Consider the following 27813-nt stretch of genomic DNA (forward strand, 5'->3'; position numbering starts at 1 on the left):
AGATCCAGAAAGCACCGAGAAGGAAACTCAAAAGTCCTTGGTGTCAGCAGAGAGGATGTGTTAAAAAAACAACCACTAAGTCACAAAAGGCAGGCCTGGCCGGCAGCGAGAAAGGAAACAGGAAGGCAAGAGCTGAACTTAAACAGTCGGGTTCAAGAGGTGACTGCAGCTAAATCCATATCCTTAAGGGATGGAAGCCCAGCGGCCCTGTTGGTTTGTGCTGGGGCAGGACGTGGGCAGCCTCAAGCTGAGGTTTGGAGCCCTCGGTTGTGCTTTGCTGCTTGCTTTGCGGTGATTCCTAAAGCTCTCCTGCGGTGGGAGGAGGAGTCCGGTGCCGCTGCTCGTGCCCCATCGCGCCTCCCCTCAGCCCCTGTCCGTGGGCAGGGCTGCAGGTGTGCGCTGGGGAGCATCGCAGCAGAGCGTGGGGCTGCTCTCCCCGCTGCCGAAGCAGCAGCATCACCTCCAGAGCATCCTCGGTCCCCCCTTGGCTTGGCCGGCTCCCCCAGCACGGGGTGGTGAAGGGCTCGGCAGCAACACAGAGGCTGTAAAACCACTTCCCATGGCAGGCTCAGCTCACGGGCTGCTTTGCAGCACAGCGTGGGCTTTCTCCTGTCATGGGCAGAGAGATGGGACAGATCCTGCGCTGTGTAACCCCCCCATGCCCATGGGCTGTGTGCAATGGTCCTCATCACCTGGAGGTGCTCCAAGATAGGGAAGGTGTCCACGGAGGGTGTTTCTGTACGTGGATAGATGCTGAGCCCCCCCCTCCCCAAGATGTTGGTCCCACTGGGCTGGGTTGGGTGAATTGGTCCTGTTGGGTGCCAGGGGAAGGATGCTTGGTCCCGTTATGCTGAGCCAGCCCCTTGGTTTGATGGAGCCAAGTAAGATTTGATGGAGCCAAATAAGGATAACCCCATCTTTGGAAGAATTCCTGCAAATCCTGGGGAAAGGATGGGTTTGTCCTGCAGGAATTGCATCTGGTGCCTGGGCACAACGGGCTGCTGTAGCTGTCATCTGCTTTTCTCCCTTTGATTCTGGACTTTCTGTGCCGTGACCAGGCATCCTCCATTCATCTCCTCTGGAAGATGAGCCACGTTGGTCCTTTCAGCATCTTCACAGGAGAGAGGTTTTCTTTTCCCTTTTCCTTCCTCTTTCCCCCCAGCCTCCAGCTGTCCTTTGAGTGCTTTTGCAGTGGCCAAGGACATCCCTGTGGCGCTGGCCTGCTTTGGGGGATGGAGAAGGGGAAAACACCCCTTGAACCAGTGCTGGGATGGACCCATCCGCATCCTGGCCTCCCTTTGGCTCCCCTGTGTATTTCAGCGCAGGACTGGGAAGCAGCAGGGGCAGATGCTGGGAGAATGAAGGCTGTGGAGGGCTCGAAGGGAAAATCCAGTTTGGGACAGGAGGCGTTGCTCTGCCTCCATTCCTCTTCCTAAAGCTTTTGGCCTCAGCGTTTTGATCTTCCCCGCGCAGCCGAGGTTGGGTTTATTTAAGCTGCCGGCGTGCTGGGAGCGCAGGAGGCTTTGCGAGGCGGAGGTTTGAGGGAGGACAGCTGAATGCCCTCACCTCCGGGGGGAGCGGCCGCGGCGGGGCTGGCTTGGAGGGAGGAGGTGACTAAAAAGGGATGCAATCAAAGCGCAGTAAAAATAGCAAGGGGCTGTGAGAAGTCCAAGTGGCTTCAAGCACGCGGGGGGAAATACGGGGCTGTGTAGAAGCGATGGGGAAAGGGAGGAGGCACCGAGCCCTGCTGCTTCCAGTGCCGAGCGTTTTGGAATAGGGAAAAGGGCTGGGAAATGTGGGTAGTGGCTAAAAAAACCCTGAAACAAAGACTTGGAAGAGAGAGCAGCTCTCGCTGCCCCCCCCCCCGCTTGTGGGGCTGTGGATGCAGCACCCCCAAATCCCTTGTTTTGTGAAAACATCTCCCAGCTGAGATGCTGAGATGCCTCTTCCTTCCCCCCCGCTGCACAATGCCGGCTCTGCTCCCTCACCCGCCGCTCCAATTGAAAGCAATTTACTTGGAGCCGGCTCTGAATTACTCAGCACAGAGTTAACCAGCACCTGCTCGGAGTTAATTAGCGAGTGTGTTAATTGCTGCCGTAGTCATAGGCGTGCGAGGGGAGGGGAGGAGGGCAGAGGGAGGGATGCGGGTGCTAATGGGCTGCCTCCATCCTGGTGCTTCTCCTCGCTTCCCTGGGGCGATGCTGAATCTGACAGACTGGGTTGGGATGAAGGGACCTTAAAGCTCACCCAGCTCCATGTGCAGGGACCCCTTCCACTGGAGCAGGGTGCTCCAAGCCCCTGTGTCCCACCTGGCCTTGAGCACTGCCAGGGATGGGGCACCCAAACCTTCTCCATCCAACCCATCCCAGTGTCCCACCGCCCTCCCAGGGAAGAGCTTCTGCCTAAGAGCTCATCTCAGTCTCCCCTCTGGCAGGTTCAAGCCGTTCCCTTTGTCCTGTCCCTGCAGACCCTTGTCAAAAGTCCCTGTGCTGCCGGTGGTGGAGCAGCCGAGATGCTCGGTGGTTGCGTGGAGATGGTCACCATGGAGACGGGTACCACTGGGTATAGTGGCAGCATGAGGGATGGGGGGGAGGCTGTGGGTGCCTGGGTTGGCCCTGTCCCGGTCTTGTGATGTTTGAGCCATCCGAAGCGTGGTTCAGGACCGCACTGGGTCACATTTTGGCCAAGTCAACCTGCCTTACAGGGCTGCAGAGATTCTCTAGTGTCTTTTAGTGTCAGCCAGGCCCTGCGTGTGGCAATGGACAATCCCAAGCACAAACACAGCCTGGGTGGAGAGCCGATGGAGCCCTGAGGAGGAGGACGTAGGGGTGTTGGTTGATGAGAAACTCCCCATGACCTGTGTGCTGTGCTGCACCCCCAGAGCATGAGCAGCAGGTTGAGGAAGGGGGCTGTGCTCCAGGTGCTTGACAGCGTGTACCTTTAGGTGCTTCAATTGCACCTGATCACGGAGGAGGGTCCTGGGTCATCCCCATGGCTTGGTATGGTGATAGAGCAGTGCTCATGGAGGAAAGGGAGCTCTGGAGGCTCTTGTCCCAGTGCTTGGTGTAGTGTGGCTGCTTCTGGGCTGGACCAGAGCATGCAGTGGCAGTGCATGGGTGCTGGGCAGGGGGCCAGGAGGTTCTCCAGGTTTCTTGGGCTCATTGATGCTGATCAGAAACTCAGGCCTGTGGTGGGACCTTCTGAAACAGCCACCTGGGCAGGAAACGTGAACGCGTGCCTGGAAAAACGTGGTGTGGGGAGAAAAACAGCCTCAAACCGCAGAAACCCACCCCAAAACTCCAGCACCAGGACCAGGAAGAGGAAAAGAGGGAGTCTGAGATCCCAGCTGTGCTTTCCTCCATCCCTCCTTTTCATCCCATCCGTGGACCGCACTCCCTGTGGGTGTTTTCCTTCCTGCGGAGGGGAGAGGGGTGAAGAGCATCAAGGGGCCAGCTCCTTTGCTCCCCATGGGGTCAAGCCAAGTGTTGCCAAGTCCCCCTTTTTTCCTGCAGGGGACTTTATCCATCAGCATGAGCAAACCCTGAGGCTGGGACAGTGGCCCCCATCCAGGCAGCAGGATGAGGACCCAGGAGACCGTGGTCTGGTGGTTGAAAAAGGTGGTTTGTGTGGAAACACCTGGGTTTATTTGTGGCACGGGAGGGGAAGGTGCTTTCAATGCCACCACTCCCCCGTAAGAAGCACCAGGTTGTGGGAAGCCTGGGGCAGGGATTTTCCCCTCATCCCATCTCTTTTTCTAACTCTTTTGGCCACGGGAGCGTCCTGTGAAGAAGTCCCACAACCAAATTGTGTTAGAATGTGTTTCCTTTCACTCGGTTTAAATTTACTGCCCGTTGTTGTGCAGTGTTTATTGTTGCTTCTGGAGAGTTCCTCTCTGGTTTGGGCAACAAATCCGCTGTCTTTTCAGAGGGTTTCTCTGTCCAAGAGCTGCAGCACAAGGAAAGAAATAGCATCTTGCCTTGGGTCCGGATGTGGAGCTGTTGCTGCTTCCCACTGCTGCCGGTGGTTTTGAAGGTGGTGAAGGTGAATATTCTGCAGCCAGTTGAAAGGAATGGCAACTCCAAAGGGAAAAGCTGCAAAGCAGAAAGGGCAGAAAGTTCCTCCTCTGCCACGTGTTCTCCGTGCGTGTGAAAGCCTCACCTCATCCCCTCTCCCTTGTGGGCTCGTGGTGGTGGAAATGCCAAGTGGACACCCTGGGTGGATGAAACACGAATCCTTGTTTTCCTTTGGGCTCTTCCTGTGTCATGGACCTTTGAGGGATGTTCCTGTGGCAGTGGTGCCAGGCTCAGCAGTGATGCTCTGGAATCGGTGGTACTCTGGGACCAATGGTGCTCTGGGACCAGTGATGCTCTAGGGCTGGTGATGCTCTAGGATTTTGCTGCCCTTTTTCTCTCTGATCTCCTTCCTGGGCTCCCCATGGTTCATCTTCCCTAGAAGGCAAATTCTGGATATCAGGAGGGGAGAAGTGTCCTGTTTGCCTCTTGGCTGCCTGAACCAGCACTGAAACCACAAAGCATGGTGCACAGTGAATAGTTTCCCCCCCAAAAGAAGCAGAAAACAAGATTAAGTGACTCTGACGACTCAGTGAACCCCCAAAACACAAGTGTGGGAGTGAGACCATCAGGGCTTGTTTGTTGTCGCAGCATGGTCCTATGGGGAGGCGAAGGATGGGGTCAAGGTCCCTGCGGGGCTTCAGTGAGGTCCAGAGGGGCTCCATTCTCTGGGGTGGGAGATGAGCAGGAGGAGCTGGGATGCAGATGCTGCGGGTGAATTTGGGATGATGGGAAGAGGAGAAAAAGCCTTTTTTCCCCATGCTTTTGGTGACGACCGAGGGCTGGGGACTGCCAAGTGGAGGCAGATAGGAGGCTATTTTGGGACTGGCTTTTCCCTCTGCCTGTGTCTTGGCAGGGGACACCCTCGCCTTAAATGCAGCGTTATCGCTGCCCTTATCCAGCCACTCGGAGAGAGAACCAGGAGGAAAACGTCCCTATGGAAGGATGAACTGGTGGCTTTCCCTTTTATCCCCCTTGCATCCAGGGATGCGAGTGCTGGGGAATGCTGAGCCCCTGTCCCATTATCCAGTGCGGAATCATGGAGTAAGAAGCATGCCCATAAGAAGTAGGTTTCTGTGCCTGATTTTTTATATATCTATATTAAAAGTAGTCAAATAAAGACTTCTTCAAATTCCCAATTGAAGATTAATGCAGGAATTGGAGACGGATTTAAATTGCCCAAGTTAATCACCAGCCGCTCGGCTGCTGCTGACTTTATTAAGGGGAAAAGAAAGCCTGGAGTGTCACAGAGGGATAATGATTCACGGGCTGGGTGCTGTCGTCTCCTCCTCCTCGATGAGCATCGCTGTGTCCAGCCCACGCATGTCCTGCAGCGCGGGCGGTTTCGGGCTCCATCCTTGGGGTGAATTGGGACCAGGTTGGAGAAAGGCAGCGGGGCTGCAGCTGCACCAAGCACAGACCCAGGCTGGGGGAGGCTGGATGGAGCAGACCTGAGGAGAAGGTCTTGGGGGTGTTGGGTGAGAAGCTCTCCGTGACCCGGCTTCAATGGGGACAGGCCAAGGGGAATGGCTTTAACCTGAAGCAAGGGATGAGCTCTGAGGCAGAAGCTCTTCCCTGTGAGGGGGCTGAGGTGCTGGCACAGAGAAGCTGTGACTGCCCCATCCCTGGCAGTGCTCAAGGCCAGGTTGGACACAGGGGCTTGGAGCAAGCTGCTCCAGTGGAAGGGGTCCCTGTAAGGCCCCTTCAACCCAAACCAGTTTGGGATTCTCTGAGTCTATGAAAGCCCTCCTGGCCCCAAGGTGGGCAGGAGGATGGAGCAGAGACTCCCGTGGGCTGGAGGGTCGGAGCGATGCTGGGGACGGGGAGAGTGCTGGATCCTGGATGGGGTTTGGGGCCAGAGGGTCTCACTCTTGTCTCTGTCCTTGCAGAGGTTCCTGAGCAGCCGCTGAGAGCTCAGCCCCACAGGACCCGGCCGCGCCGGAGGGTACCATGAACTGAGCACGCAGCCCCCCGACACAGCCTTGTTTGGGGGTTGGTTTTCCTATTGACCCCAAAGCATCCCACAGCCGTTCATGACAGCGTTTTAACAAGGAGCTCCTCTTCCCCTCCCCTGGAGCGAAGTCGTCCCGGCTGCGGCGAGGATTTCCAGAGAAGATGGGGAGGAAAAAGATCCAGATCCAGCGGATCACGGACGAGCGCAACCGGCAGGTCAGTGCCTTCCCTTCCCTTCCCCTCTCCACTCCTCCTCACCCGCTCTTCTCTTGGGGATTGGAAGGGTTCTGCTTCAAAATGACCCATCTGAGCCCAATCGATGCCTTCTGCTTTGGGTCTAACCCATAAAAAGAAGCGGAAACCGGGCCTCGGGGCCACATCCAGGCGGATCCCAGCACCGCTTCTGCCTTACCCGGGCGTTGCTCCTCATCCCGGAGCTCCTCACGCCGTTTCCATCTGAGCTCTTCTCCAGAAGGAGGTCTCTTCTCCGCTTCGCTCCCTTCTCTCCCGTGTCTCTTGCAGAAGATCTGGTTCAGTTGACATTTGCCGTGAGGTTTTTCCAATGAAAAGCAGCCGCAACGCGTCTCCATTTTTTTGGGATGCAAACAGCAAATTATTCCCTTTCTTTTTTTTTCTCCTTGTTTTTCTCAATTGAAAACTCAGATGGAGCCAGGGCTTTGTTTCCCCCCGGGCTCCCTTGAAGCCAAGCCCTAGACGTGCGCGTGTAGAGATGCCGGTGTGTATCTCAGGGATGCAAAGGACCAGGGTTCTCCCCGATGCTCATGCTCCTGGGCAGCACCAGCTGGGTGGCAGCATTTGGCCACCCCGGCTTGGCTCTGGGGTGACTCCACCGCTCTATTTTGCCATAACCACAAGACTTCCAGGCGGATCCCTTTGCTCCCTGGCTTCCTGTGGTCCTTGAGTCAGGCTCAGCACGTCCAAGCCTGTGCCTCCGGTGCAGCCACCGCTGCCCATGCCCCAGTTTGGGCTGCCCCACTTTTTCTCCTGCTTTTATTCCCAAAAACAAGATTGTTTTCTATATCCTAATGTTTCCAGAGGGGCAAATGCCAGCACTGGGGGAGCTGCTTTAGTGCCCCACAGCAAAACAAGAGGAAATTGCAGGTTTTCTTCATTAGGGCTGGGGGGATGCGATGGGCATAAAATGCTTTTTGATAATCTCCCGGTTGCTCATGGCACTGCTTAGTCCCATAATTAGAAGGGAATGGGGTTAGTGACAAAGCTGGAGTGTGTTTTATGGGGCAGCAGTGACCAGCCTTGCACAGGGGGAGAGGGATTTGCAGCTCTTGGAGCCCCAGTAGAAGTTCAGGTGAGCAGAAGGTAGTTGGTAATGCTGGGGGTTGATGGCACAGCCGAGGAGCTTCAGGAAGGCCTGGCCAGGGATGGGACAGGACTGAAGGACACTCAGGAGCAAAGGGTGAACAGGAGCAAAGTGAAGCTCTTCCCATGCATCCTGCATCCAACCTTCAGCATCAGTGAGTCCAGCCCTGCTCTCACCCTGCGCCTTGCCGCCCGTGGGTGCATGGACCACGAGCCCGCACAGAGGAGAGCAGAATGACAGCAGAAGCCAAAACCAGGGGAGGAGAGCAAGTAAGAGTCGCTAATGTCATTAAAGGACTTAGTGGAGAGGATTTGCCATAACAGATCAGAGCATCAGGCCGTCAGGGCCAGCCTGCTGACTCTGGCAGCGACCAATATGGTCTACATCAGGGGAAAGGCAAAAATCCCTTGCTAGTGTGGGGCAGTAATTCCTTCCTGACCCCTTTGGTGATCAGCTTATGCCGTGGAGCATGAGATTTGATTACCCTCTTAGACTTAGAAGGTTAATTCTTCTAGATGAGACTCATGCACGGCGGTAGGGGAAGGTTTGGGGTCTCTGCCCCAGGTCACAGGGAGATGTGCAAGGCAGCGTTGGCTGACCCTTGTGAGTGTTGGGGCTGACTAAATGGCAGGGCTTTGCTTTTCTCTGGGGTACCAAGGCAAAAGGATGTTCCTCCACCCGGTCCCTACCTGCAGAGGGAATACCCCTTGTCCATAGAGGGATGCTTCGGTGCTCTGGGTTCTGCTTGCCTCAGCTCAGGTTGTTGCTTGATTTTGGGCAGGTAACCCCATGCTCAAGGACGACAAAGAGGTTGTGAATGCTCCATCCCTGGCAGTGTTCAAGGCCAGATTGGACACAGCCTTGGGTGACATGGTTTAGTGTGAGGTGGAGGTGTCCCTGCCCATGGCAGGGGGTTGGAACTGGCCACTCAGTCTGCACCAGGGGAGGTTTAGATGGAGCTGAGGACCAGTTCCTGCCCCATTGGAACAGGCTGCCCAAGGCAAAGGCTGGACTCACCGTCCCTGCAAGTGTAGGCGAGGCCCTCAGTGCCATGGGTTAGTGGTGGCCTTGGCAGTGCTGGGCAATGGTTGGACTGGATGATCTGAAAGGGCTTTTCCAGCCCGGTTGATTCCATGGCTCCATGGTCGTGGCCAAGGGATCTCATGGTGCCCAGCAAGGTGGGTCCCCAGCACCGGGCACTGCTGGAACCACCACCCTCAGCTGTTCCCTCTGTCCTGGTGGTGACACCACTGTGTTTTCCTCTCAGTCCTGGGAGCATCCCAGGAGGGATTTTGGGTGGCTGAGAGGTCCTGGATGCCACCGGGAAGGGGGCCACCGGCAATGTGAGCGCTGGTGCTCGCAGCCCAAGCATGCTGAGAGCGGGCGCACGTGGCACGCGGGGCCAACGCGCTTCCCAAGGGATGAGGAGATTAGAGCCCAATCTCGTTACTGCTTAATCATCTCTGGATGATGGTGGGGCAGGACAGGCCGTCGTGTGCCCCTGGCCTGCCCTCCCAACTGCACAGAGGGATGCGGCTGCTGCTGGAGGGATGCTCGGAGCTGGGTGCAGCAGGGATGCTGCCGGTGGGGATGGGGATGCTCCAGGTGAAGCTCTTCCTGGTGTTACAGCTTGTCCAGGCTTGAGTTGAGCGAAGGCAATGGACTCTCCTCCCTCAACACTGCAAATTACAGTTGTTCAGCTGCAAAATCGATGCTGTGGTGGAGGCCCAAAGTGGGGTCAAGCCCTCCCATGCATGGCAAGGGGCACCCAAGGGCATCTCGGCTTCATCTCCAGCCCTTCCCCAGGCTGCTGCCTCAACCTGAGAGCGATGCCTAAAGCAAAGCACTGACTCCTGCCTTCATTTTCCTTTCTTTCATTGGCTAAGAGGGCATTGGCCAAGTGGGGTGCATTTGTTCCTTGTGGGGGCTGAGGGACCTTCAGTGGCCACGGTGGAGAGCCCAAACCAGCTCCTTCCCCACCAGCTGGGTCCTGTTAGGAGCCTTGGCTGGGAAATGCAGCCCAGCATCTGTCTGGCATCTGGGGAGTGTTTTGGAGCCTGCACCCAGCTCTGTCCTCATCCCCCAGCCAGCTCGCAAGGATCTGGGTTCTGCTGTCCCCAGCATCAGAAGGGCATGGAGCTGCTGGAGCAAATCCAGAGGAGGCCACGAGGATGAGCAGGGCCTGGAGCCAGGCTGGGATCATTGGGGTTGCTCAGCCTGGAGAAGAGAAGGCTGAGTGGAGACTTCAGAGCAGCGGGTCAGGGCTGGGGTGGGATGGAGCAGCTTTGGGGTGGCCGAGCCCCCAGCTCCTGGCACACAGGGCTGGGTGCTCACAGCACTGCTGCAGTGAGCGAGGATGAGATCTCCAGTGCTTGAATGTTCAACTTGATGAGCACCCAGCACCGCGCAGCCCCCGGACAGATGGCAGCTCTGCTTGTTGGGGGGGGGGGGGCTGAGATTCGTTTGCTCTTGATTTGGCAAGATGTGATGATTTCCAAGGCTGATAATCATCTCTGTGCTTGTGAAGTGTCTGCCTTTGGAGGAGCCCGAAATAGGCAGCGATAGGAACTGGTTGGAAGAGGGAGGTGGGAGAGGAGAGCTTGGGGTATGTGGTCCAGTTGGGCAAGCTGAGGAGAGAAGATTCCCTCTGCCCTCCTCTTCCCTTTGTTCTTCCTCCAGTGGTCATCCCGGCTTTCTCCAGGCTGTTTGGGGTTGGCTCCTCACCGTGGTTCTTGCTTTCAGGTGACCTTCACCAAGCGCAAGTTCGGTTTGATGAAGAAAGCCTACGAGCTGAGCGTCCTGTGCGACTGCGAGATCGCCCTCATCATCTTCAACCACTCCAACAAGCTGTTCCAGTATGCCAGCACCGACATGGACAAGGTGCTGCTCAAGTACACCGAGTACAACGAGCCCCACGAGAGCCGGACCAACGCGGACATCATCGAGGTGAGGTCACCCGTCCTTGTCCGGGCTTTGCCGTGGTGCTGGAGCCAGCGCCGGGTCGGGTACCGCAGCCGGATGGATGCAGGAGGTCGGTGCTGGGTGGGGATGGGAGCAAGCAGATCTCCAGGACTTGATGCCAACCTGGTTTTGGTCCAGGCTATGAAAAGACTTGGGTCTGGGTAGTAGAGTTTGAAGCTGTCTCGAGTGATGTGTTGAGCTAGTGCCATACAATCGGGTTTTTCGGGATACTGCGTTGTGGGACTTCCCCGTGGTCCAGGCAAACCATGGAGTTTGGGAGGCATCTCCCAGGGTTGCAATGGGGTGCAGTGGTGATGGTGCCCCTGTCTGTTGTTTCTGAGACACGTGGTGGGGTTGGAGGAGGGCACCAGGGGCTGAACCACGAAGTCATTCAGCTTGGGAGGCACCTTTGGGTGCCTGTGGTCCGACCGGCTCGAAGCACGGCCACTCTCTTGTGTAGATGGGGTTGCTCAAGACTTGTCCAGCTGCGGTTGGGATGGTGAGTCCAATCTGATCAGCCCTTGGCTGGCTGATCACTGACGTTCCTGGGGGGGTAGATTAATCCCAAAGGAGCGGAGCAGCACAGCCCCACAGAGAGCCCTGTGTGGGTCAGAGGCTTGGAGCTCACATGGCACAAAGCTTCGTGTCAAAGCACTGCTGAAGGCATCGGCTTCTCCTGCCACTCGGGCCTTGGAATCCCTTTGGTGCGGCTCTGGCAGCACATTTGGGCCGTGATTTCATGAAGAAGGAAAAACCAAACACCTTCCTTCCTAAATCCTGCTTTTTCTTGTGTTTTCTCCATGAAATGGCTCTTTTTGAGAGGTTTGGGTTCAGGTTTTCACCTCACTGGTTCCCACCAACATGGCCACGGCCAAGCATCCACCATGGGGGGTTTGGCTCCTTGTCCACCAGTGCCTGGTTGTGGAGGGGGCATAGAAATGGTTCTGAATTGCCCCTTTTTGGCCTCTTTGAGCCAGGTGATGCCCATGCCGGGGTTGTTCCGGCACCGCTCCCTGCCTGCTCCTCAGCACCGCCTCATCCAGCCTCTCCGGGATGCTCCGACCGCGGCGCTCGCGGCGTCGAACAGATTTGTCTTGGCCTAAAAATACCCGTAAACATTTTGGGCAGCGTTCGCTGTTCCCTTATGGTCCAGGCTGCAAACACTCCCAAGCCGACAAGTTACACACAGTCCTTGGCACCCAAAGAAATACTGTGTTTGCACCACATGAAAAGCTGGAGCCGCATCCAAAGCCGAGGAGAGAAACATCGGCAGCGGAAGGACATTGGTGGATGGCAAGGAAAAGAGCCCAAACACGCCGGGCTCGGCATGTCTGGTTGGAAGAGCTCCTTGGAGTGAAACCCACTGGGGTGGAGGCAGCTTTTGAGGCTGCTCAAGCATCCCCCCCTTGTCCTCATCTCGTCTGGGAGCAGAGTTAGGGTTGCCCAGACCATTCCTGCTCCTGGTGCTGATTTCAATCCCACCCCTCCAGCCATGTCCCCTTGCCCAGGTCAGGTCCTACCAGCCCGGCTTTGGCCCCACCACGCACAGACCCAGTTTATCTCATGTCTCTTGGTGACTCCCAGTTGAACTTGACTCCTCCAAGTGCATCTTTGCATCCTTGGAAGCTTCCCCAGCAACAAGCCGTGGCTGCCCCATCCCTGGCAGTGCTCAAGGCCAAGTTGCATGGGGCTTGGAGCACCCTGCTCCAGTGGAAGGGGTCCCTGCCCATGGAACTGGGTGAGCTTTAAGGTCCCCTCAACCCAAACCAGTCTGGTTCTATGCTATAACTCTATGGCATCCCCTGTGGGAACGCCTCCGCGCTGGGGATTGGCAGCAGTGGGGTTGAGCCACGCAAACCCCTGCGGCTCTCTCCGTGCCTGGCAAAGCCCTGGCCGTTGGAAGCTTTTAAGTCAGAGCAAATCTCTCTTAATGCAGAGAGGGGGGTTCCCTTCATGAGGCGGGGGACAGCGGAGGCCCCCGGCCAGGCACGCTGGGGGCCACGTGCCGGGATCACGCCGGCTTTGCTCCTCGCTGTCGCTTCTCGTTTCCGCGCAGCCCGCCTGACGTGCCAGTGTGTGTGATGAGGGAGTGGGGTGAGAACAGGGCAAGGGGATGCTCCAGAGCCACTTGAAGCCACGCAGCAGTGCCTCTCCTTGCTTTCCTTGGCTGAATGTCACGGGGAGGGCTGAGATTTCCCTAAATCCCGGGGCTGGTGTTCCTCAGAGGGCATCGCAGAGGATGCTGCAAAGGCAGCTGCCGGTGCCGTGTTTTCATCCTCATCCTCGTCCTTATCCAGACTTCCCCAAAGCCTGCGGTGGTTGAGTGCCCCCTCCTCGAAGGGAAGTCAGCCACATCCTGGTTGAGCATCGTTTCCTCTCACATGTTCTGCATTTCCTGCTGCTCTCTCCCCCTCTTCGGGTTAGAAGTCTGTTCCCATGTGAGCTGGGATCATGGGAGTGGGAACATGGCCTGGAAGAGGGGGACCTGCAGCGGGTCCTGCCGTGGTGGGGGGAGCCTGGGGGTGGCAGGGAGATGGAAGGTGATGAATGGAGTTTCTTTGCCATGTGAGGTTCTCACCCTGGTTTTCCTTGAAAACCTTCTGCTGTGAAGGGGTTGGTTTTAGGTCTGTTTTCTATGGGGAGAGAGTGGTGTTCCTCGGGGTGCAGCCTGGTGACAAAGAGCTTTCACGCCTCTGTGCAGCTTTTCTCCTGGAAAAGGGAATGAGGAGGAATGAGAAGGAAGGCTCTTCTCCAAAAGACCTTGCAGAGATCCTGAAACCGGGAACGGCTGGGGTTGATTCCCGCTCCAGCAGGATGGTTTTCCTTTTACATCATCTTGTCAGGGAGCAGACAACGTGGGACACACATTATTTTATCCCAAAAAAATGACAACCCCAGCAGCTCACATGGCTGGGAATGGCATTTTGTTGTCCCAGAGCTCCTTTGGAGCAGCAGATTTTGCTTTGCGACTTGGGCCCCGGTGCTTCCTGTCCCACCACACTGCAGATCATCCCCATCCTCTGCTGTGCCAGCTCTGGAGCCCATCTCCATTCCTTTCCTCCCCTCCGTGCCCGCAGGCAGCTGCCTGTAGCATCCAGGAGGGATTTTTCTCCCCATGCACAACTGGCTTGATGTTTCCTGGGGCTGCTGCTGGGTTTTCAATGGGATGGTGGCATCGCAGCCGCTTGTCCCAGCTCGGGATGCTCTGATCTGAACTTGGTGGTGGAGATCAGACCCAGAGACAATTAAGTTATAACAAATGTTGTGAAGTCTGTGACCAGGGACAGGGACCGATTATTAGGTGGCAGGAATTATAAGTAACACCAAACAGGGCTTCAGATGCCACCGTGATCAAGAGTGAGCCAGTCCCTTCGCTGGTGGAGCTGGATGTGGATGAGGACTTCTCCCCACTGCGTCATATCTAAGTAGCGAGTGTTCAACTGAGGACGGTGAAGGAGTAAGTTTGACTGGAAATAGGGTGAAAAGCTTCAGCTGGAGGATGGGTTTGGTGCCTGTTGCTTGACCAATGTCATTCAGCACAAGTGGCCACCAAGCAGGACCAGTGGGAAAAGGCAGAGCCATTCGGTTCCCAGCAGAGAACCATGGAATGCTTTGGATTGGAAGGGAGCTTAAAGCTCCTCCAGTCCCAAATCCCTGCCACGGGCAGGGACACCTTCCATTAGAGCAGGTTGCTCCAAGCCCCATCCAACCTGCCCTTGATGTTTATTACAGTTTAGGAAGACAAGAGGAGGATTGTCAAGGCTCCCTGCTTTTTTTCTTTCCTCCTGCTGAATTTGGCATGAAAAGAGATCAAGACTTCCAGGAAATTCTGTAGCTTTGACTTCTAAATAAAAACCCCCTGAATTGGCAAGTGATGGTTCCGTAATAACATCTAATTGCTTTTGGTATTTTGAAAATAGAGTGATTAAATGTGCATGTGTAACACAATCTGCAGATTGGCTACTGCGCTCGCAAGAGGAACTTTTGGGGCTTCCACCGTGCGTGTGATTACCAGGCTCCTGTTCACGAAGGAGGAGATGTCGCTTCAGTAGCTCTCTGCCCCTTTGCTGCTCGTGCAGCTGGGGATCGCTGTGGGGTTTGCTGCCCTGGGTGTTGTCACCATCACCCTCCTGTATCACCCGTGCCATGCTCTTGATGCGATGCTCTTGATGCGGTACCCATCACGCATGGAAAATGCGCTCCATTAGAACCCAGCTGGTTTTTGCCAGGAGAAGCTGCTCTTTGCTTGTTGTTTTGGTCCTTATTTTGCTATTTGGAAGAAGGTTTTTCCCTATTTTTAGCAGGAGAACAGGTATCATTAAAGTTTATTTCCCCTCCTTGTCATTGTAGTAATTGTAGGTGATGGATGCGCCTGAGCTGGTACGGGTCCAAATTCAGCTCTGGCATAAACAGATCCTCTGAAAGCACAGAAGCTTCTCCCCATCCATCCATCCATCCCTCCCTCCCCATGTTGTAATTCCCGACTTAGGGACAGCCTGGTGTCAGGGCTGGCTCCTGACTCTTTAACTCCATGAAGGTCACCGAAGCCTTGGGGCAAAGTCATCGTCTTTGCGGTCCAGGGGCTGTCCTGGGGGGGACCTGCCCGTCTCGGGCACCTTCCCGTGTTCCCCATCCCCACTCCCAGACCTCAAACTGTCCCGGTTGTGTTTGCAGACGTTAAGAAAGAAAGGTTTTAACGGCTGTGACAGCCCGGAGCCCGACGGCGATGACTCCATAGACCAGAGCCCCTTGATGGAGGATAAATACCGTAAAGGCAGCGAGGATCTGGATATCCTGTTCAAGCGCTATGGTGTAAGTACCGGGCCCCCTTGGCTGGAAAACCTTCATTATATGTTCTTCTTTTGTTTTGTCCTCCTTCTGTTCCATTTCCCCTCCCCGACACCCCCCTTCTGTGTCCTGTGTCCCCCCCCCATCCCCAAACGTCACAGGCGCTGAACAAGAAGCACAGGGAATGCGAGAGCCCGGAAGGGGATGAAGTGTTTGCTCTGACCCCGCAGACCGAAGAGAAGTATAAAAAGATTGATGAGGAGTTTGATAAAATGATGCAGAGTTACCGGCTCGCAGTGAGTAGCTGGTGGTCTGCAGCCCCCCTCCTTTCCCTTCCGAGTGATGGAGGGGCTGCCTTGTGCATGGCTTTGCTTCGGAGCCGTGCTGTGCCTTGGGAGCCGATGCGTGCAGCCCACCACAGCCCCGAATGCACCCTAGGGGTGAGAGGCACGAGGGCCCTTGGGGGTCCCTCGTGTTTCCCACCGGGAGGAGCAGGAGCATCCTTTGGGAAAGCCATTCCCATTAGCTCCAGCGTTCCTGAGCCTCGGTGGCTCCAGCTTGGCAGTGAAGGAGGATGTTCTCCCCATCTTCGCTGCAAATACTGGCTTAAGGCCTCCTTTTCCCCCCTTTTTCCCCTCAAAACCAGGTTTGTTTTGCCTGGATTAAGACTCCAGGTTCACGCCATGCCAGCCCCTCACATCCCTGTGAGACTTTGGGCTCTTCCACATTAATTCCCCCCAATCCACCGAGCCCTCGGGGCAGCTGGTGGCCGTGGCAGGAATCCAGGGAGGTTTTAGCCTGAGATCCCGGAGCCGGCACCGGGGTGGCATCAGGACAGTGCTGGAAGGGATTTGTGTCAGGAGACAGGAGGAGGAGGAGGGACACGCTTCAAATTAGTTGTTAGTTCAAGGGAGCAGAGACTGTTGATGCAGGGGAGGCTCCTTCAGAGGGATTAGCCCTGAATTGCTGCAGCCAGAACTGATGCTGCCCGGAGCAGAGCAGAGGCTCATTCCTAAGGGCTGGATGAAGCAGTGTCATAATTCCCCACACCCAGACCCCCTCCCCCCCAGAAAATAACCTGCCCTTTGGTGCTTTGCAACCCCCACGAGTTAAAACTCCCATCTCCTCTTGAGAATTAGCCCTTGTGACGTGCACAGCTCTTCCTTGTGCTGACTCAGCAGGTGAGCTCCAGGAGCCTCCCAAGGTCCCCAGCATCTGCATCTGCAGGGGTGATGGGGGGTGGCTGCCCTGAGCCCTGGGAGAGCTGAGGAGGGGAAGCCAAATGGGATGCAGGCAGTGATGGATGCTCAGAGCTGTGCCCTCCAGGCTGGGTTTAGTGCAGGGTGAGCTCCTGCAAGGCTTGGCTCTGCCTTGGCCTCCCTGGTTTCACTACTGGGGAGCGGGTTTTAGCCCTGGCACCCCCCCAGTACCTGACACAAGCCCTTTCACTGGTGCAGAATAGGTCGAAAAGTCATTAGAGGTTTAAGCTGGGTGTAGAATCACCTCAGACAGCAGGGTCTGCTCAGCATCTGTGTGTGCCTGCTGCCAAGGGAGGGCTCCAAGCAGGCTCCCATCATTGGAGGCAGCATCCAGCTGTGCCACAAAGGAGCACTCCGTGCCCTGAAGTCATTTTGGCTGGTGGCATTCAGGTGTCGTAGTCTGGGCGTAGCATCGGGCTCCCCCACTAAACCTCCGTGTGCAGCGAAGGGACCAAGCGATGCAGTTGAAGAAGACGCTGCTTCCTTTATAACCAGCTGGGTTGGTTTTGTGTGTGACAAGAACTAACCAGCCTCAGCACCCGGGGAAGCTTAACAACAGCCTTGTTTGCTCAAGAGAGGCCTCGGCGTGGCTTCTGCGTTTGGTGTTTGGAATTGCTTTGAGTGGGAACAGGAATCCTTGAGGTTTGGCTGCTGCGTGCATCTCCTGCCCCACGTTTTGGGTTGACGTGCAAGCTGCCTTCCCTAGGGGTTGGGGTGGGGGGGGGAACCTGGGACCATGTTCCTGGTGGCCTGGGTTGTGCAGTGAGATAAGAGACAGATGAAAAGCAAACGTCCTCTCCGCAGGTGGGGTACCAGCCTCTTGGTTTTGTCAAGGCGTTGTTTAAGGTGCGATGCACAAGGGGCAGCTTTTGCCTTCCTTTCCCTTGTGCACGGGCACCGATGGGTTTGCAGCGATGGAAACCCGTGAGGCACTGACTGGGAGGTGCCCCTGCCCGTGACAGGGGGTTGGAACTGGATGACCTCGGGGTCCGTTCCACCCCAGCCCATGCCGTGTCTCTGTGTGTGGTTCCGTGATTTACCCCCGCTGCCGCTCCCGGTGTTCCGGCAGTGCCCCGGCCACCTTCCTCCTCCTGGCTTTGCAGCTCCCGGCAGGAGCAGGGCGATTCCAGCTCTCCCCAGCAGTGGGGAAAGGCCGAGCCGGGTCCCCGTGAGCGCGGTGCCGCAGCGCAGGCTCCGAGCCGGCGTTCCCGGAGCTTGGCTGCAGGCGCAGGATCTCTCTGAAGGACGGGATGCCCTTGAGAGGCTGGTGGGGAGGGTTTCCAGCAGCCAGGCGTGGGTAAGCACCGTCCCACTCCTTCCCCCCCCGGCCTCCTCTCAGTCCCCAGAGGACAATCACCCGCCTAGGAGCAGCTTTCTGGAGGGGCAAGGGGCCCCCATCGTTGTGCGGTGGGGAGATGCTGGGCTCCCTCTGCCCTCACCACTCCCAGCTCCAGCCCCGGGATGGTCCCATCCGGCCCTGGGCTGCTCTGCCCCTCCATCCCTGAGCAAATTAAAGTGGGACTTTAGCAAAGCCCCTGCTAAAGCCTCTAAGCAGGTGCCTGCTCCTGTTAACGAAGAGCAAATCAGTGACATAAGACAGACGCTGGGATAATCGCAGGGAGTCTGGCTCCAGCAGGGCACCCGTAGGTGAAGCCGGTCCTCAACCCACAGCCCCGGATAGGGCTCGAGCGATGCTCCTGCTCCCCAGGGTCAGCTCCTCCTTCCCAGCAGCTCCCAGAGGTGCCAGGGTGAATCCCAGTGTCACCCTGGGGCCACGCCAGGCAAAACGAGCCTTTCCCAGCTGCCTGTCCACTGGCAGCAGTGCCAGCCTGTGTTGGTGATCCACTGCTGGCTCTCTGGGAGGGCTCTTCCCATCACAGGGGGGAGATTTAGATTAGATATTATTAGGTATTAGGAAGCTCTTCCCTGGGAGGGTGCTGAGGCGCTGGCACAGGGTGCCCAGAGAAGCTGTGGCTGCCCCATCCCTGGAGGGATGCTCCGGTGCATCCCTGCGAGCTGCCAGCATGGGCAGGGCGCCAGCAGAGCGGTGCAGGTCAGCAGTGAAGTGGGGCTTTGAGGTGCTGCCCCCCCCCCTTTTCCAGTTGCTGTGGTGCAGGATCAGGCCCCCTCTTGCTCAGAGCTTGCGACGTGAGGACCTTCCCCCCCTGCTCCCCTTCACCGCTGCTCTCTGCTCAGTCCGCAGTGCCGGCTCCCAACTTCGCCATGCCCGTGACGGTGCCGGTGAGCAACCAGAGCACGCTGCAGTTCAGCAACCCCGGCAGCTCGCTGGTCACGCAGTCCCTGGTGACCTCCTCGCTGACGGACCCGCGGCTCCTCTCGCCACAGCAGCCGGCGCTGCAGAGGAACACCGTGTCCCCGGGGCTGCCGCAGAGGCCGGCCAGCGCAGGTGAGCGATGCCGTGCCCCTTCGCACCCCTCCCTCCTCATCCTCGCTGGGGGAGCCTTGCTGGGTGTGCAGCGGCGAGCGTGGAGCATCCCGGGATGCAGGAGACCCCCGCGGCCATGGGTCCAGGCCAGGGGTCTCAGTGCGAGCATCACCTCTCTGCCTACCCCAGGTCTTGCTGAGAGCTGGATCCCTGCAGGGATGTGTTTTGAGGTTGGGAAGCACAAGGGGATGAGTCACCCGGCACCGTTCCCAGGCTTGGGGGTGGCTGCCGGCATCCCATCGCCGGTGGCACTCCGGTGACATGGGGCTGCTGCCTAAAAAGGGCCTTTTTGGAAGTCGGGCCCTGCTGGTTGCAGTTGGTCGCATGTGGATCCGGTGACAGATCGCAGGGAGCAGGCGTTTCCAGCGGGGACCGGCCATGGGTGGCCGAGGGCAGGATGGGGAGAGGAGGAGCTCATCACCCATTGCACCCTGCAGCAGCGGGGTGGGACACACACACACGACGTGTGGCCACAGCCCTGCAGTGTGATCAGGAATAAGAATAGCGTGCAGAAAGCCCCTGCCTGCTATTTCGGTTGTCACAGGTGGTCTGGAGAAATCACAACCGGCTGCAAATGGCAGAGCCACTGACTGCGACCGCCCGGACATCTGGGTGCTGGGGGTGCCCCCAGCAGTGGGTTGAGTGGGGTGAGAGTGAGCAGAAAGAGATACCAGGGCTGGGATGCAATAGGAGCAGTGGTTGGAGCTGGCTTGGTGGCTTGCTGCTCTCTCCACATGGTCTCATGATGGCTTGAAGCGCTCGGGTACTGCGATGAGCCCTCAGACCTGATGGAGAGGGCCCTTCCTGCTCTAAAAAGAGCAGCCTGAGCAGCAGAGCCTTCCTCGGCCACGGAAAGCCGTAGCTCTGGGTCCCTGCCCTCTTGCAGGCCCCTCTGCTGAAAAGAAAGAGGCTTGGTTGCGGTGCAGAAGGCGCTGGAGGCTCCTCGTGTTTCCATCCCGGCGTTCATCTGAAGGGGGATCATTTCGTGGTTGCGAGCGCAGAGGTGTTCCAAGTCCAACCATCTGCATCTCATTCATTCCCTGCCTGGGACACGGCCGAATCCTGTTTGTAGGAGCCAGGGCCTTGCATGTTAGAACTCTTTTTTCCCCTTCATTCTTTTCTTTACAGCAACGGGCTCGAGCGGAGCCGCGTTCCCAAAGCCAACGCGCGGCGCAGCCTTGGGTCAGGAGCCAGTGCCAGCTCAGGGACCCAAGGGGGTCTGCAGGGCTGGGAATGGGGCTGGCATCATTCCCCCAAGGGGATGGCCCCGCTTCGTGGTGATCACACAAAAGAAGGGTGCCTTGGTTTGGAGCCTTCCCCTATTTCAAGCTGTAAAAGGCTTTAGGGACCCGCAGCGTCCCCGGTCCTGTTCCCATGTGGGGAGCAGGGACATTTCCCTGCGTGGACGCGGCTCAGCCCTCCTGCTCTCCTGCTTTCAGGGCTTTGCGAGCTCAAACCAAGAGCACGGGGCTGGAAGAAAAAGGTTTGTGGCTCAGGCTTCCCCATCTGGGCTGGGAAGGGTTGGGCAGTGGGTAATGGAGGGCTTTGGGATCCGAGGCTCTTCATTCCCCTGCCCAGGGCTCCGGGATGACTGCGGTTGCAGCTCCGGTGCTGGAAAATCACTGCCTGCAGCGTGGCCAAGGCACCCTCGGGCTGTCAATAGGTGGCTTTGAGAAGCAGCTCGCCAACAAGGCTGCAAAGAAGGAAAATCTCCTTGCAGGAGAGGCGAAACCTTCGGTTTCTTGGGATAAGAAGGGCTCTGGAATGGTTCTTCCCGGCACAGCAGGGAGCGGCGGCGCTTCCCAAGCGCTGGGACCACGGGAGGCCGAAGCGCAGCCACGTCCTGGCAGCACGGGGATGGTTTCCATTCGGTGTGAACATTACAGGGGAGGTTGTGTTTCACGTCTTGCTGCTGGGGCTCTCTTCTCCAGCAGCACCAGCCCCCCGTGTCCCCCCAAAGCGGGGCTTGGAATAGAATAGGCGCAGTGTTTTCCAAGCTGCCTCCTTTGGAGCAGGCTCCTGTGCTGCCTGGCTCCTTCCCAAAGGAAATGGATATGCCTGGGTAATGTTTCCCAACCTGATCACCAGGAATGCTGCTCATTTTGCCCAGGACGAGCAGCGCTGCTCCTTTTCCCCTGCGTCCCTCCCTCCCGCTCTCCCTCTTCCTCCCTCCCAAAAGGAGGGATGCTCACCCTGTTCCCGAGCGGATGGTGATCCCATGTTTCCTATTGCTTTGCAGGGGCGATGCTGGGGGGAGACCTGAACAACACGAACGGAGCCTGCCCGAGCCCTGTGGGTAAGTGAAGAGCCCTTGGCTGGGTTTGCTGCTCCTGGCCTCAGTTTCCCCACGTGTAGCGTAGGATTTTGCTTTGCCATTTGGCACCGTTGGTCGATGGAGAAGTGCAAAGGGAAGATTCTGGTGCGTGGACCCCCTTCACGTACCAAAACCATCAGCACCTTCACTGGGGCTGCTGGGTTCAGTAGGGACCCCATAAGCAGGGTGCATGGCCTGGAGCCAGCATTTCCCCTGGCTCTTTGGGATCGCTGCAAACCAAGGGGCTGATGGAGGTGGCCACTGAGGACCGTGATTTGGGCGGCTCTGGGTTTAGCTCCCCGTTCCTGCCCTTGACCTGGGGTGAGTCACTTAACACCCGGTTCCTCCTTGCGCTCGGGCCCTATAAAGGTATTTTACTGCAAGGCAAAAAGCTCATTAAGGTCCTTTCCGCTGCGAGAGCCTCGCTGCTAACAAGGCTCAGACTTTGTGGCTTAGCTCCCCAGCTATAAAGTGCTCTAATAATACCTCCTGCCCCGTGCTCTGCCTCCGCTCCGCCGGCTGCAGGGCGAGCTCTTTGGGGCCAGCGCTTGCGTCGGTGCCTCCCGAGCCCCTGGATCCTGCTGGGAAGCAGCTGTGGGCTGCGGGCCAGGGCTTAGCAGCGTGGCTGCCGGCCATGCCGGTGAGGTGGAGGGGGAAGGTGGCCCTGCACCACTGGCCTGGCTCAGCACCCTCTGCAGGGGGCTCTTTGCAGTGGGGCTCCGGCACAGAGGCGGACGGTGAAGTTCAGCTTTGCCCCCCCCCACCCCAGTTCAAACCACACCGGAGCCCAAGTGCCACCGGTGGTGTGGATGGGGCTGCCCATGCCCTTCCCTGGCACCGCAGCCTGACCTTCACCCTGTGCATGGGTGGCAGCCGCCGTGTGAGCACGGGAGGGCAGCAAACCCTACCGGGGCAATCCATGGGGTTGGCATCTCCCAACGCGGGGCTCTGCTGGGGCCGTTGTGCTGCAGCCCCCAACCACCTTCATGGCCCTTTTCCCCCTCCCCACCCCGTCCCGGAGGCCACCCCAACGTCAGCTGCAGGGAGCAGCCGCGGCAGCGCGGAGCTTGGCAGGGCCCGTGAATGTCAGCATTGACGTCACCGGAGCATTCCCTGCGTTCCTGCTGCTGCTCCAGGAAACAGGAGCGAGGAGCAGGGACAGCCCGGCCGTGGCCAGCCCCGGACCCCCGCTGGCCCCACACCTCCCTGGGGCTCCCTGCGCCGGCTGCGGGCTGAGCGCGTGGCTCCAGCTCTGGCACCGCTTTGGGTACCTGGGACATCTCTTCCTTCTCTTTCTCCTCCTCCTCCTCCTCCTCCTCCTTGCAGTGTGATCACCTGCTGCCTCTGAATCATCAGCCACCGGGTGCCTCTGGCCTCATCCTGCCGTGATGCGATGATGCGCTGCGATGCGGGCTGCGTCCCTGCATCCCGCGCACCCGTGGCGTGCCCCATCCGTCCTCAGTGCCCCCGGCGGTGGGAATCACGCTGCCCACCCTGCCTGCCCCATCGCCAGGGTGCTGTGCCCTGGGTGTCCCCAGCTTGGCGAGGGCACAGGGCTCTAATTCACACCAGGGTGGTGCAAAGGCGGCCCCAAGTGCTCCGACACGCACAGGGACGTGCGTGCCCCTCAAAGGGGCCGTTACTGTGGGGCATCCGTGTCGGTGCCATCTTGGGAAGGGGAATGCTGTGGGGTTTCATGTGTCTTTTGGCTTTGCCTCCACTGGCTTCTGCGTGGCCACCGGCACTGCAAGGTGGAGGTCACCCAGAGCATTTGATGCACCTTTGTTGTTCATAGAGATCAAAGCCAGGGGCTTTGCAAGCGAAATGCATCTGGTTCATGGTGCATTGGGGTAGCCGGGACCTGATCTACGGCTGCCCACGGTGATTTGGGATTGGGAGAGCTCCTCCCTGGGGACGCATCCCCTCCGTGGCGCTGCCGCCGCCAGCATCCCTCCCGCGCCGCATCTCTGATCCCTGGCAGCACCCATGGCACCAGCCCCGGCTCCGTGGCCTGCTTGAGCCCGGGAGCGCCGTGGTCCTCCCGGGCCGGCTCCGGGAGAGGCGGTGGCTGGGGCTTGGTCCCTGCTGAGCAGGCGCCGGGGCTGCGGCGGCGCTGCCACCAGCCGCCTGCTGAACTGCAGATGCAGCACGATGCTCGATGCGATTAATAATGCAATCAGCGACCTATTTTTCCTGGTCTAACGTGCCATGAATATGAGGGCTGAATCCTGGTGATTGCTAAACGCTTTGCTATCTTTGGGGCCTATTCATAAAGCAAGCCCAGCCCTCATCAGAACAGTAATCTGATCCAATTTATTCCTTTCCTGATGTTCATCAAATCTTTTCCTTTTTACATTTTTGTCTTCCTTTCCTTTCTTTTTCTTTCTCCCTCCCTCCCCCCCCCCCCGCTTCCCCATCCCTCTTTGCACATAAAATCCTTAAGTGGGGCAGCAGGAGGAGGAGGAGGAGGAGGGAACCTCAGCTCTTCAAAGGGGCAGTGGGAGCAGTGAACTGAGTCCTCGCTCTGCCACAGCCCCCCTTTTTTTGCTGCTCTGGTGCCATAAAGAGACCTTAAAAGTGAACGGAGCAGGAATTATCCCCCTTTGCTAGGGCCCCGGTACCCTGCCCGAGCAGTGTAAAGAGCCCTTGCTGCAAATCAGGCCTCTCTCATTTGTTGGTTGGTATTGCAGTGCCAGCAGTGGGTTCCTGCAGGTCGAGGAGCTGCCCCTTGCAGGCAGCTTGGGGCAGGTTGGTTTGCTCGTGCTGCGGAGGATGCTCCCGCTGCAGGCATCTGAGTGCTGGGGAGGCTGCAGGTACCTGCCCTGGGCCTGTGGTTGAGCCTGCTTGGTGTGCAGGAGGGTTCTGGGGAGCCTGGGGGCACACGGGGCTGCTGCAGCTCATAGCCCCAGTGCAGGGCTGCTGCAGCTCATAACCCCAGTGTGGGGCTGCTGCAGCTCATAGCCCCAGTGCAGCACTGCTGCAACTCAACCCCAGTGTGGGGCTGCTGCAGCTCATAGCCCCGTTGCAGCACTGCTGCAGCTCATAGCCCCATTGCAGCACTGCTGCAGCTCATAACCCCAATGTGGGGCTGCTGCAGCTCATAGCCCCAGTGTGGGGCTGCTGCAGCTCACAGCCCCGTTGCAGCGCTGCTGCAGCTCATAACCCCATTGCAGCACTGCTGCAGCTCATAGCCCCAGTGCCGCGCTGCTCACGGTGCATCCATTTCCCAGCGCCCTGCATTCACCTCCATCCTCTCTGGCGCCCATTCTCCCTCAGGGAACGGCTACGTGAGCGCCAGAGCCTCCCCGGGGCTCCTTCCCGTGTCCAACGGCAGCAGCTTGGGCAAGATCATCCCAGCCAAGTCGCCGCCGCCGCCGCCGGCACACGGCACCCAGCTCGCCAGCAACAGCCGCAAGCCGGATCTGCGCGTGATCACCTCGCAGAGCGGCAAGGGTTTGATGCATCACTTGGTGAGTGCCCAGGCAGAGCCCGGCCACCGCGGTGGCAGCGTGTCCCGTGCCAGCAGGCACCCTGCAGGGGGGGCTTTGCGACGGAGCCGGTGCAGCGCGGGCGCCTCTTCCCTGCCGTCGCACTGGGAGCGGGATGGGGCTTGGGTTCCCGTTTATGGAACCAGGGAATCAATCTTTAAGCTCATCCAGTCCGACCCGTTCCCCAAGGCCAGCGCTAACCCATGGCACTGAGGGCCCTGTGACGTGACCGCCTGCAGGGACGTTGTGGCCTCACCAGTACAGGGGCACAACCACTGCCCCGGCCCCGCAGCCACACTGGTGCTGATCCAGACCAGGATGCTGGTGGCCTCTTGGCTGCCCGGGCACAAGCTGCTCACGTTCAGCTCCCATCCATCAGCATCCCCTGTTCCGTGAGCGGTTTCCAGATGCTCTTCCCCAAGCCTGGAGCATTGCAGGGGGTTGTTGTGGCCCAAAAGCTCCAGAACAGGATGCCAACAGCCCTGTGCTGGCCACCAGTATGACCAGTACGTGCCCTGTGGTCGGCGAGGGCGCGGTGCTGGTGAGCGTGGTGGTGCTGGTTGGTGTTAATGGTACCTCTTGGTTTTCTCCCTGTTCTCCGGCGCGCAGACTGAGGACCACTTGGCTCTGGTGAGTTCCCTGTTGAGATGAGCATCGTGGCTGGGGTAGGGGGGGACGGGTTGGGATGGGACATGGGCTGCTTGTCCCTTTGGTCCCCACACCCTGCCCTGGCATGGGGCCATCACAGGGGGTGGACGCTGTTCCCTTTGCCCTCCGGGAATACCCGGCCCATTGCCACCACATGAGAGATAGGGAGGAAATCAGGCTCTTCCCATACGAAGGATATTATGTAAAGCCACTGGCTGCCTCCTGCCTCCCCCCAAACCTCCTTTGTGCAGGGGGGGCAGCGTTCCATGTTCTTTTTAATGGCTTTGGGGGGTTTTTCTGCCCTCCCGTGCCAGCAAAGTGAATGCCACCTTGTTTGTGGCAATGATTCACTCTGCTCTGTTGCTATTCTGGTGCAAGGCAGATGGGCGCCAGGTCAGCGCAGCGAGGGAAGGGCGAGCGCTGCTCTCAGATGCAGCTCGAGCAGCCAGGGAAACGCTCTCCAGCAGCCCAGGAGCAAGCCAATGCCTCTGGCAGCCTGCGAGGAGCCACTTGGCCAAGGGGGAAGCTTTGGCAGCCTTGAGTTGTGCTGTTTTCCGTGCCTCAAACCCCCTCCCAAGCCGCTTCGTGCCTCAGTTTCCCCATGCGCAGAGTGGAAGCAGGCAGCTCCCGCCTCCCCATCTGCTCCCATGTCACCAGTCCCGCTGCCAGAGGGCATTGCCTGTCTCCGAGCAGGAGGAGCAGCTTGCTCCAGGCAAGGAATGAGCCCGCTTGGCATGAGCAGCCTTCATTGTTAGGCTGAGCTCACCGGCTTGGGTGCTGCCTGGAGGGGAAGCGCAAGGAGGTGGCAATGGGGGGATGAAACCCGGGCAGGGGGGACAGGGACCTCGGCACAGCTGGATTGGGAAGGGGAGAACCCAGCATTGTCCTTGTGGATTCGCCCCTCGTGGTGCAGATCCCCCCCCTCGCCTTGCTCCGTTAACCTTCTCCCTGGATTTGCTCCTTCCACATTGCTCAACCTACACACCACATCTCTCCGCATGGCAGCTCCCACCTCTTCACGCACACAGGGATGAGTCAGCTGCCCCTCGCGCTGCCCTTAACCCTTTGCCCTGCCTGCTTTTGGGGTGCGGTTTTAGGCTCTGAGCCCTTTAAGGGTGTCCGGATGTGTCCCCCCTATGCCCCTCATCCAAGGGCTGGAGCAGGATCCCATCAGCAAGCCCATGGTGATGCATGGGCTCACCTCCTGCGTGGCACTTTGCAACCAGGACCATTTTGCAAGGGGCACAGTGTGGGGCTGGGGCAGTGTGCACACCCTCAGCATCCTTCCTGCATGAATCAGGATGCGGATCCGGGTCTGGCATCCCCGCACTCATGGTGTAAATATAGGGGGGGGTGGTTGCTGCCCCGTTCCCAGCGCTGATACCCCCCTGCTCAACAGCATCCCCTCATCCCAACCCTCGGTTGTGGTCAGACTCATCCCCATGCCCGTGCTCTCCCAGGAAAAGCAGCTACCGGGGGGCAAAGGGGCTGTGGGGCCGCATCCTGCTGGTCTAGCTCAGGCTCTGGCGCAGGCAGGAGCGGGATGGGGCTGAATTCTGCCCCCCATGAAGGCATTTCCCTGCAGCCTCCTTAACCCGCAGGCTGCGGCCATGGCCCAGGGTGGTTGCCAGCGGGATAGGGGCCAGGATAAACCTGCTCCTGCAGCCCCAGGGCTTGAGCAATTAGAGCGCCGGTAATCGCCTTCAATGGGTGCTGGGGAGGCAGCGTGTGGGTGCAGGGGGCTCTCACCTCCGGAGGTGGCCAGGGCAGGGGTTTTAGCCTCCAGCCTTATCCCAGGCGGCTCCTGCGTGGCCATGAACCCACAGCCAGCCCCACAAGGCTCTGGGGATGCAGGCAGCCTAGTGCCAGGCACTGATTTAAGCTGGGCGCTGCCCTGGGCTTCACGAGGTGACGGGTGCCGGGGTGCTTCAGCTTAGAGGCAAGCCTCTTGAGGCCGATTTAAATCAGCTCAGCAGAGACAGCGCAGCTTATCTGCCTTGTAAACAGGGCTGGATGTGCCCACGTCACTGCCTGGAAAGCCATGGGGCTGGGGGGAGGCTGCCGTGCACAGCTCCAAGGGCAGGAGTTTTCCATAGCGGACCTGCTAATGCCCGAGTCCCCCAAACCTCAGGAGGGCTCTGAGCGGGCAGGGGGCTGAGCACTGGGCTTGCTGAAGGGTACCCGGGGGCCACGGGATGGGCTGGGTTGAAGGGATCTTAAAGCTCCTTCAGTCCCAGCCCCTAGGGGCACCTTCCCCTAGAGCAGGATGCTCCAAGCCCCATCCGACCTGGCCTTGAGCACTGCCAGGGATGGGGCAGCCCTGTGCCAGCGCCGCAGCACCCTCACAGGGAAGAGCTTGTGCCTTGTCTCCAACCTGAACTTCCACCCTTTTTTACCCCAGGGCGGATGCAAACCAAGGCATCCCCTCTGTGCATGCAGGGACATCGCGGGTCCCTGGGGTGAAGCCCAGCCCTGGGTACCAAGGTGACCTAAGGCCCATGCCAAGTGACCTGCAGATGAACATCACAGGGGCCCCCAATGTGATGG

General features: G+C 58.5%; 1 protein-coding gene across 10 annotated transcripts in view; it reads left to right on the forward strand.

The window, feature by feature from the left end:
• The window catches only part of MEF2D (myocyte enhancer factor 2D), a 48279-nt gene that overhangs the window by 16263 nt on the left and 4203 nt on the right, over nt 1-27813 (forward strand). For 4 of the 10 annotated variants that reach the window (XM_061477865.1, XM_061477864.1, XM_061477868.1 and 1 more), the window contains 7 exons: nt 5962-6239; nt 10105-10308; nt 14998-15135; nt 18567-18777; nt 21056-21112; nt 24407-24600; nt 25228-25248. In XM_061477865.1, the coding sequence (XP_061333849.1) occupies nt 6186-6239; nt 10105-10308; nt 14998-15135; nt 18567-18777; nt 21056-21112; nt 24407-24600; nt 25228-25248 (879 nt within the window). In that variant the 5' untranslated portion in view covers nt 5962-6185. Of the gene's footprint in view, nt 1-5961; nt 6240-10104; nt 10309-14997; nt 15136-15272; nt 15408-18566; nt 18778-21055; nt 21113-24406; nt 24601-25227; nt 25249-27813 lie in introns of all 10 variants that reach the window. The other 6 variants (XM_061477869.1, XM_061477870.1, XM_061477871.1 and 3 more) reach the window with 4 other exon arrangements.

This window comes from Pezoporus flaviventris, unplaced genomic scaffold, assembly GCF_033815535.1.
Source record: "Pezoporus flaviventris isolate CSIRO_AGI_PZ_B2104156 unplaced genomic scaffold, CSIRO_AGI_Pfla_v1 ptg000112l, whole genome shotgun sequence".
NCBI lineage: Eukaryota > Metazoa > Chordata > Aves > Psittaciformes > Psittacidae > Pezoporus > Pezoporus flaviventris.